Source organism: Amphibalanus amphitrite, unplaced genomic scaffold (genome assembly GCF_019059575.1).
Source record: "Amphibalanus amphitrite isolate SeventyFive unplaced genomic scaffold, NRLGWU_Aamphi_draft 000644F_arrow, whole genome shotgun sequence".
Taxonomy (NCBI): Eukaryota; Metazoa; Arthropoda; class Thecostraca; order Balanomorpha; family Balanidae; genus Amphibalanus; species Amphibalanus amphitrite.
This window is the reverse complement of record NW_024882138.1, coordinates 166,933-177,509: the sequence shown is the minus strand read 5'-3', so window position 1 is coordinate 177,509 and position 10,577 is coordinate 166,933. Positions and strand designations below refer to the sequence as shown.

Sequence of the window (10,577 nt, the reverse complement as noted above, 5' to 3'; positions counted from 1 at the left end):
AAGTAAAGACAACGGTCATTCGCTTTGAGACTCGAGCCTGCAGCTCGCTAAAGCCTAAATGTGACGAAACGGAATGCACCGAAGAAACACGGTAATGAGTAGTAAGTAGTGAAAAGCTTAGCGATTCAACGTCTAGCAAAGAAAACTGAAACGTTATAGAACATTCGAAGGAATATCGGTATGTCATCCCGTAATTTAATCAAGCATCAAGCATAAAATCTTTTTCTGGGTCTGGGTGTGCACTGTGCACGGGCATCACTTTTGGTGCCAAGGAGACACGAGTGGCGCCGCCCTGGTGACGAAGCTGGGAACTGTGATACTGATCAGGCGCTAGGGGTCGAAGGATGGGAATGATACGACGAAGATCAGTCAGGGTAGGCTTCCGTCACACATACAATTACATTACACATACAGTTGCGTTCATTATGCACGTAGTCTTCGGTAATATGTTTGAATTTCATGACGTGACTGAACAAATAACTTTCACTTTCTACTTCAAGCAAATGGTCCCTTGGAACACTAACTGGGACAGAGGTAACTAACTATTAGGCGTAACTCGTTGTAAGAACGAGTTGAGCCTTCTTTGTCTTCGTCCAATCGTCTGATCACCACGTTTGATAGAAGCTCCTTTCCCGGCGACTCAGCCGGAGTAGCAGGCGACTCCCTGCAAAGCCCAACCCATCCACCCACCAATCAGTATAGTGTTCATCCCATTGGACTCTTTCAGAGCCGTTCCTCAATCCCAACTCCGACACCCCTCAGCACAGTCACTCGGGTCGCGACACCGTCAGTATATTCTGAACGAACTCAGGGGCCGACGGGCGCGGCGGCGCCTCCCCCTGAGCGGAACGGACGGCGCCGCCGCGGCGTCTACAAGCTGCTACGTTACACACTAGTAAATCGGCTTAAACGGAGAATACAGGAGCATAGACTAGAGGCCTCTGTCGTGCCTCGAGCACCCAACAGGACGAAACCCATCGCATCGCCGGTCGACTCGCTCACACCGAGCGGAGAGCGTTAGCGCCCGCCGGCTATTATAAAATTCATACAAAAACACCTTAGAAACGATAACCTCAGAATGCCTACGTCTACACGACACACCGCGGCAGACATGCAAGAAAGAAAGACTCCGTGGCGGGGCGCGGGCGGCGCAGCTGCGTTGCCAGGCGGCGAAGGGCGACAATACGTCAGCAGCAGCAGCGGCAGCAGCAGCAGCAGCAGCAGCAGCAGCAGCAGCGGCAGCAGCAGCGGCGGCAGCGGCAGCGGTGGCGACGGTGGCGGCGCCCTCTGCTCGCCGGTAAGACTTCGAGGCCGGGCAGAGGGCGGCAGCAGCGTCGCCGGCCGCGCGCCGCACTCGCGCAGACTAGACGGAGGTTCCGTGAATATGATCCGGCTTATTTACAGGCTAGCAGCGCAGCCGGCGGGCTGTGCCGAGCGGCAGACACAGAAACAGAGAGCCTCCGGGCCGGCCGGGCGCGCCGCCCGCCCGGCGTATCGTAGCGCCCGTCCTCAGCGCGTCTCCGCGCTCCCACGCTCGCTGACTTTACACGAGTCTCTCCTCGCGTCTACGCTCTACAGTCCGTGCCCGTCGCATCTCGCGCATTGGTCGATCCCGCTCGTGACACGAGGTGTCCCCCGTCCGAGCTACCCTTTCCACGCTATCCTCGCGCCGAGAACCCGCCGAGAGGCGGTCGGTCTCGCGCCGAATGACGATATAATTCAGACGCCGGCCGTCGGCGCGGCGTCGCATGACTATTGCACAAAACAAATAATCTCCCTTCGCGATCACACAATTAAAGAACGCAAGAGCCGGGCGCACACCGTTCCACAGGCCCGGACAATGGACCGAAACAAACTGAGTCAGAACGACCGCGATGGGTAAGGGCCTGGCGCCACGCCGCCCAACTAAGTCATGACACGCACCCTCATGGGTTTACCGGGGCCCCGCGAGACCCACCGAGTTCCACCGGAGCCCAGCGAGACCCTCTGAGACCCCGCGGGACCCGGTGACAGGAGCGGGGGTCACCACATCCCGCGGACTCTCAGAGGACCTCGCCAGAGCCGGCTCCTACCATTCCGCCGGGCGCCTACTGTCTGGGCAGTGGTCGGATCAGGTAGAGCTTCTCGCCCTGTGGGTTGGTGTAGATCGGACAGCGCTGGTAGTGATCCACCAGCTGGTCGAGCGTGTGGAACTTGCGCTGCCCGATGCAGTACAGGGCGCCCTTCACCTCCACGCGGAAGTGTTTGTTGCGTCCCGGCGCTTTGAGCGAAACAGAGTAGTCGCCCACCTGTCGGAGCGAACAACAAAACACGTCAGGTCAAACAAAGAAGCTAGCAAATGGAATGCGAAAAAATGAAAAAGTTATCATCAAACGGGTCCAAATGACTACAAATGAACAAATAGTGCTCTTCTGCACGCGAAAATCGATGACTTGAAAAGCATCAGAAACCAAAGGAGAGTAGGGACATCGCGCACCGCTAAGGACACAGAAGGCTTATCCATTGCTGTCAAGTGACTATCTTCATTGTCGTTGGTTTACATTAGACTGTAGTGCGGCAAAAGTATTGATACCTTCCGTCTTTTTGTAATAACTCAATGCATTTCCAACATGCCCCCGAATATGACATTTCTGAGCGCGCCCTTGCGTACCCGCATCCTTCCCCGAGGCGGGGATTAGCTGAACAGCTGACCTCGACCCAGAGGGTCGCCGGCCGGGGTCATTATCCACCCGGTGGCCGCTGCAGTAGCCACGGCCGAACCATGAAGGTCAAACAATACAGTTTGGAGGCTCGCAGCCGCGCCATTGGCATGCTCCAAGCCGGCAAGACGCAGAGGGACGTTGCCTCACACTTTGGGGTCCCAGTCCTCACCATCAAACGCTGGTGGAAGAAGTTTAAGGAGGCAGGGAGCGTCGCAGATAGACCGCGGTCAGGGCGCCCTTCCAGCATCTCGACCGTCGCCAAGATCGTGATGAAGAAAGCGGCTGGAAAATCTGGCCACTCGGCGAGGAAGCTGTCCAAACAGCTCACTCGGAAGAAATATCCGGTGTCCGAGAGGACTGTCCGCCGGTACTGGAGGAACACCCTTGGACTGAAGGCCTACAAGATCCGCGTAAGGCCAAAATTAACGGAAAAACAGCGAGCACAGAGGTTTCAGTTTTGCAAGGAACGCAAGAACTGGACTGTGGAAGAGTGGAAACGGGTACTCTTCAGCGACGAGTCTCCCTTTCAACTCTTCCACCACCCAAACCGCCAGAACGAGCGAGTGTGGGCTGAGAACCCGGCTGAAGTCCCGAAGGCGTTCAGCGTCAAATTCCCGCCGAAACTGATGGTGTGGGGCATGATGTCCTACGAGGGACTGAGCCAGCTGCACGTGATCCCGCAGAAGACGTCGGTCAATGCCGAGTACTACGTGGAGCACATCCTCGAGGAAGTCTGCCTCCCTGCAATCAACAGGACGGCCACGACGGGCTCCGTCCTCACGCGCCGCATGGTCGAGCGCAGGTCGGACAGCATTTTCATGCAGGATGGCGCTCCAGCTCATTGGTCTGCCAGAGCGCAGAAGTGGTGTCGGGAGCACCTCCCCAACTTCTGGGCTAAGGACACGTGGCCAGGGAACAGCCCTGACCTGAATCCAATTGAAGAGCTCTGGGGGATAATGCAGTAGGAGCTGGACAAGAAAAAACCTCCCAGCAACCTTGGACAGCTCGAGAAGGCGCTCAAGAGGACGTGGGCGAACATCAGCCCACAGACTCTGAAGAACCTGGTGGCCAGCATGCCCGCACGTCTCTCACTCTGTGTCCAGCTTCGTGGAGAATACATTGACCGCTGACATGAAACTGTTGTTTTAATTTTACGGGAGGGAGGGAATGAATGGTAAGGTATCCAAACTTTTGCCGCACCCTGTATGTACTGCGCTCAGTGGCGCCTTGGAAGCATATCATCACGACAAGAGGAAAACATATCGTGTCATACAAGCTGATTAAACAGATCAATAATAACGATTGATGTTTTATGGCGCCACCCCCACACTGTGAAATGAAAGGGTCCACAGTCATTGTCCATTAGTTGGGCCGTAGCTCAGCACAATGGCATTGCCAGGCTAACGTCCGGACTCATTAGGGTGACAAACAAGACGGTTATGAGATGCCTAGATATAACACCGCCAGTCATACTACAGAGCGGGAAATTCGGCATCACACTGCATTACATAGCTGGGAAGAGTGACAGTTTAGCCACATTCTTCACAAGTTCCGAGCGCAGGGCCAATCGAGCGACAAATATTTTAAGCTGAAAGATACAACAGGAAAGTGGCGATATGTGGTGATAGCTGCACAGCAATGCAAAGTGTTATAGTCAACATGTTGAGAACAAAGAGCCCCACCTTTCCGAAATGTTGTACTTGCACACTGACATCACAGTGTGACTAAATAGTGCATCTTTTGGTTCATTTTCACTGAACCTACGTCCCAGCACATAACTGGGTATCTGCGCTCGTTGCTGTGCAGAACGGGGCCGTATTTCAGAGCAACTGCCGGCGGGCGGCGGCGGCACCGGGCCGTCTATCGATTTGCCCCCTCCCCCCCCCTCCCGCCGCGCCCAGGCAGTCATGAGCTTCGCCCTTGAGTAGGTGCGACGGCAGGCGGCAGACAGGGACACCACCATATTCTCAGTGTCGGTGTGTGTGTTGTTGTTGGGGTTTGGAGACAGCTGTTTCAGCTAATGTTAGCTAACAAGCGCTGCCTTATTCTCCGTCATATGCGGACAGTAAATTTCACCGACCGGATGGCTGGACGATGTGTTACGAGATATACAAAATGAATGGAAGGGCGGCATTAATGACTTCATATATCGTACTGGAGTTGACGGCATATCCGGACAAATCCTGCCCAAAGGAAACAGAAGATGTACAACGAAAAATGGTCAGTTCGCAAAAATAAAAAAGGAAAACAAAACCAAGGTAATTATTAGACTCTCGACACTCTTTCATTTATTTTCATTCAATGCGCGTTGTTCAGAATCCAGCCAAAAAATTAGTCGTAAAAGTACGGCTAATAGTGTTGCTGAATCACTGGTGCCGTAGCACCAAAAATTAGCATAATGTGACGCAATTCAGAATACAAAGCTTCGCGCAAATGAACCCGTAGTCGACGCACCCGTAAACCCCAATTAGCTAACTCATACGGGACATGCGAACTTTTTTAATAAAATAAAACCAAGAGAGCTAATATAGATACGGCCGTAAAAAAGTACCCACTCACCAAAGCGTTGAACAAGTAATCAACAATACACAGTCTGCGGTGACGCTCACAAATGGCAAGGCGCCACTCTCCAAATCGAGCGATCCATACGTGTGCCTAGTTCGCGAGCACCTCGCTCCCCTCCCCACCACACAATCAGTCGTGGTAGCAGCTAGAAATGTTCATTCATTCATTGAACATTCACTGTTCAGTGTTCAGTGTGTAACAAGTCAACTCACTGTTGACTCACAGTGTGTAACTCACTGCGCGACAATTGACTCGCTCTGGCTCTGCCGAGTGCATTCAATCAATCAACAGCTTGTCATGCTCGACGACCGAGACTGGGTCTGTTCTGCTGCGACCCTGCTCAATGTCGAGGATATTCTATTCACAACTCGCGCAGCCAAAACACAAGACCGTGACAGATACAGCCCACACTCATAGACAGAACGGACAGTCACAGACGGAGCACCGACCCACTAGCCGACCAGGCCGGACAGACGAACAGATAGATACATACTAGGGTTACCCGCGTGCTCCGCAACGCGAAGAAGGGTTATTTTTGACCCGTGGGTATTGGGTTGGTCTTTGTCGATTTGGTTGGTATCCATTTCGTTCGATTGCTTTTTGACGGCCAAACATTTTGTAATAAAACAAAAAAGATACATCGCATCGAGGTGCCCGTGTCGTATTATCATGCGTTCTACTTTAGAATGATTCGAAAACTGGCGTGAAGTCTTTTGAGCGCCATCGATGAATTTCGCTAAAAATGACAATGTAATGGTTTGGAACATGTACATTTTTAAGAATACTGTTGCTCATCCTGCAAAAATGAAGACAGAACCTTGGACAGAAATGAATGCTCTTTCCAACAGTGCCATTTTTAATTGCCTGAGATATCAGATTATGGAGCAAAGCCCATGTGATTAATAAAGTGACACAAAATTGACAAACACCATTTTCTCCCGTGATTTGTACCACCTTGATTTGGATCAATCAGCTTTTCACAATTTTTATATGATAGGCGGTACCTTTCTCTTGCAAATAGGCGTTGATTCAACTCGCTCCATTTAACGGTCACCTAAAAATAAAATTAATTCCAAAATCCCTCAAAAACCGCAATTTTTCAAATAAAAGTGCCCTCTCCGGTGCACGTGGCGCGTGCTATCCTCTGCATTGCACACCATTCAATAGCCCGTTCAATTCTGTACACGATGCTGTTTTTTCCGTGCCGGTCGGATCCCTGGTCACCAAGATATTGCACGGGGACTGGACCCGTGTCGGCCAAAATTAGCCGTTTTCGTCCGATTTCACACGCCAATTTATACATGTAAAGTCTATGACGCGAATTTGCACTTTTTGAGCACGCGCCACGCGCTCCCTATCAATCCGATCGAGCCCAGACCCCTCAAAGGCACGTCGCACATCCTTGATCTATAAGTTGTGCAAATTTAACCGGGCTAGGTGCAACGGTCTGGCCTGTAGTCCACGCAAAGCACGGCCAAGTCGAGACCTCGGTAACGGACAGACGCACCCTCCTCAAGAATCAAGAATCAAGGTTGTTTGGGCTCTGGAAGAAGACGTCGAGGTCTATGTTGTAGCCCATTTCTTTTTTGAATCACGCGTTTTTCTATATCAGTTTGATTTCTCTTCGGTCAGTCTTGTCTGTCTGCCCGATGTTTGTCGTATCTTGACTTAAATTGGTTAGATGTTTTTGCCATCTTGGTGTGAGAGCTTAACAAATTCCATTTATTTATAACTCTTTGTGAGAAAAATCTTCCTCTCTTCAACGTCCGGTGGTGGGGCTTGTACAGTTTGAGGTAATCTCGCTCTGTTCGGTTTCTAACGTTAAATAATTGGGTGAGGTCACACTCGTGGAGCTGATGGAGGATTTTGTGGGTCTCAAGTAAGTCTCCCCGTTCTCTTCTCTCTTCTAGGGTGGTAAGCTTAAGCTGTCTCAGCCGCTCTGGATAATTTAACCCTTGCAGTCCCACAACTCTTCTTGTAGCTGCTCTTTGAACTGTTTCAATCTTCTTGATATTATATTTCTTATATGGAGACCACACTTGGGGACAGAATTCAATGTGAGGGCGAACAAATGTTTTGTATGTGAGATTAAACATTGCCGGCCTCAGCTTTTCAAAGGTTCTCCTTACCATGCCCCAACTGGCATATGCTCGTTGGGTGCATTTGTTGATATGTTTGTTGAACTCGAGCGAGGAGTCAACAATAACACCCAGGTCTCTTTGTTCGTTGGTGTTCTCCAGCTTAGTACCACCGAGCATGTAGACTGGTCTGTCGGACATCATTTGTTTGGTGCCGATTCGAAGGGTCTGGCACTTAGAAGCATTGCAGCATAGTTTCCATTGACGAGACCAGTGCTCAATCTCTTGGAGATCCCCTTGTAAGCGCTCCACATCTTCATGTGACTTGATGTGTCGGTAGATTTTACTATCATCAGCAAAAATTTGCACCTGGCTAACTATTTGATCCGGCATGTCATTAATAAACAGAAGGAACAGTGTGGGACCGATCACTGAGCCCTGTGGGACGCCACTTGCTACCTTTGCCCAGCTTGAGTGGGCTCCGTTGACTACAACTCTCTGTTTCCTATCGTAGAGGAAGTCTTCAAGCCAGTTAAGCAGCTGACCGCCAATCCCTGATCGGTATAATTTATGACAAAGTCTTGCATGTGGTACGGTGTCAAAAGCTTTTGCAAAGTCTAGATAGACAATGTCTGTAGGTACCTTTTCATCAAGGCTGCGGCTGCAGTCTTCCAAAGTGGAGAGGAGGTTTGTTAAACACGACCTTCCGGAAACAAATCCGTGTTGGCGTGGGTTCAAAATGTTGTTCTGCAAAATATGACTCATTATTTGTTCATTGACGATTCTTTCCATCACTTTACTGCATATGCAGGTTAAACTAATTGGGCGGTAGTTTTGGGCTTCAGTTCTTGATCCCTTCTTATGGACTGCTGTGACGTATGCCATTTTCCATAGACGAGGGACATGTCCAGTGTCCATCGAGTTTTTGAAAATGATCCTCAAAGGTACTGCTACATTTTCTGCGAGTTCAGCTAGGAGACGTGGGTGAAGATCATCTGGCCCTGGTGACTTGTAGGACTTAAGCTCTTTCAGTAGCTTGATGATATGTTGAAGAGGCATTTCAACTGAATGTAATTCGGGTACATCTGGATGCCGACAGTGGGTGAAAGGACACATTTGCTCGTCTGACAGTGAGGAGAAGAATTCGTTGGCGTAAATCAAGTCAGAGTCATCTTCTAACGTGAACACATTCTTGAAGTGTTGGTTGAGGGCAGCGGCAGTTTCTTCGTGTGTTGATGATGGGGTTCCGTCTGCCTTGGTAACTTGCCCTACTGGCTCTCGAACTTTGTTTTTGGAGTTACAGTACGCATAAAACAGCTTGGGATTAGTTTTGATCTGATGAAAAAGTTTTTCTTCGTGCTTTGTTTTGATGTTACGTAGACCATAATGAGCCTTTTTTCTTGCCTTGATGTATTTCTTTCTATACCTTTCCAACTCTGGTAGCTTTAACCTCTCTGCCCTCATGTAGGCATTCCAAGCACGGTGTTTCTTTGCAATCTTCCTTTTTGCTTCATTGTTAAACCACATTTTATTATTATCTCTGCCCCTACACATCGTTTTCACAGGAACACATTCTTTCCGGATTTGCATTAGGTGTTCAACCAGTAAATCATACTGCTCATCGCTACTTTTGTTTGACAGCATGGCAGTCCAGTTAACTTGGGAAGCCATGTTCCTTGCCTTTTCATAGTCTCCCTTCATGTAGTTCCACACCGTTTTTAGAGGCTGATTATTTTTCAAACATCTGACATCAGGAATAAGTAGGTCTGCTTGTATGACGCCGTGATCGCTTTTGCCGAAGGGAGGTAATACCTCCGCGCCTTCAATGTCATCTGCTCGACTTGTTATCAGTAGGTCCAAAAGACTGGGTTGATTTGATCCCCTTGCTCTGGTAAAGTGCCTGATGTGCTGGTGTAGTCCATTTGTTTGCAATACGTTCAGCACTTCAACTGGTGTGTTGAAACCCTCATTGTTTTTATTCTTAGACGACGAGTCGTTCCACGAAATCTCAGGAAGGTTGAAATCACCACATATTAACAGGTTGTTTGTTAACGTTGAGGCTTTGGTAATCAATTCTATCAAGATTTCATCATTTCTTCGGCAGCTGTTTGGTTTTCTGTACACAATACCCAAAAGCATTCTGGTGGTTCTTGACACCTTTATCCAGACCCAACAAGATTCTTTAAATTTACTTGCATAATCGTCAAGTTCGTGACAAGTTTTCATTTCAAGCCCGTCTTTTACGAACGCCAGTATTCCACCACGTCTTTCTTCCAAATTATCCTGGCGATGAATTTGAAACCCATGTTTCCTTAACAGTGTGTTTGGCAGGTCAAGATTGCAGTTACTCTCAACAATTGCTAGTATGTCGGGCTTAAAGGATTCCAGGTACAGATGTAATTCAGGTAACTTGTTACCAATCCCATCAGCATTTGTGAAAGCAACTTTGAGTTTGAAAGATAATCTTGAGCTTTGAACATTTTTGCAACCATCAGGGTCTTTATCTAAGCTGTCACAGACCCTTTCTTGTCTTCCTTTAACGTCTTCCTTGTCTTTCTTCAAAGAGCTCCTCTCCTCTTTGGTCTTTGGGGACAACACGCCCCCGAAATATACGGTGGGTGGTCTTCCCTTTCACGTTCAGCTCTTCCCTTAATTTGCGTTGAATTTCACGTTCCTCAGGTGGGAGGTCGCGACTCATATAAATGTTCGCGAAGCCTGAGTTCTTGAGAAAGTATCTCAATTTCATCAGTCGCTCCACATCGTCTTTGCTTGTCAGCTTTACAAGAAGTAGTCTCGGTTTTGTCGTGTTGTCTGTGTGGGTTCCATCTCTTCTAACTTGACCCGCGTCATTCCTTCGGCCGAGTCTAAATACTTTGACAGTCTGGATATTTTGGTATTCCCCTAGCAAAGCATGAACTATGTTTGCAAAGCTGTCCTCGTCGTATCTCTGGCTCGCCGCTGGGTCAGCTGCCCTACTTTCCGGAATGTTGTGCAAAATAATGTTTTCTTCTCTCTTCCACTGATCTTCCTTGGTCAGGGTTTTGAGCTTGTCTGTAACTGTCTTGAGAACTTGGTCACAAGTTCCTCGAACTGTTTCAGCATACGTTTTTGCTTGCAGTGTGGGCGCTTCTGCAGGGACTGCCTGCTTGACTTCATGCTCGTGGGCTGATAATAATTTGTTGAGAGCTTTCGTGTTGCTCTCAATAGCTTGCTCCAAGTTTGCAATCTTGGT

At 49.2% G+C, this 10,577-nt stretch overlaps 1 protein-coding gene across 2 annotated transcripts in view; it reads right to left on the bottom strand.

Annotated features, from left to right (window-relative positions):
- Positions 1–762: 762 nt before the first annotated feature.
- Positions 763–10,577, bottom strand: part of LOC122363858 (cytoplasmic protein NCK1-like) — a 117,553-nt gene continuing 107,738 nt past the window's right edge. Inside the window, exon 8 of one of the 2 annotated variants that reach the window (XM_043333656.1) lies at positions 763–2,288. In XM_043333656.1, coding sequence (XP_043189591.1) covers positions 2,088–2,288 — 201 coding nt within the window. In that variant the 3' untranslated portion in view covers positions 763–2,087. The remainder of the gene's footprint in view (positions 2,289–10,577) is intronic. The other variant, XM_043333655.1, reaches the window with a different exon arrangement.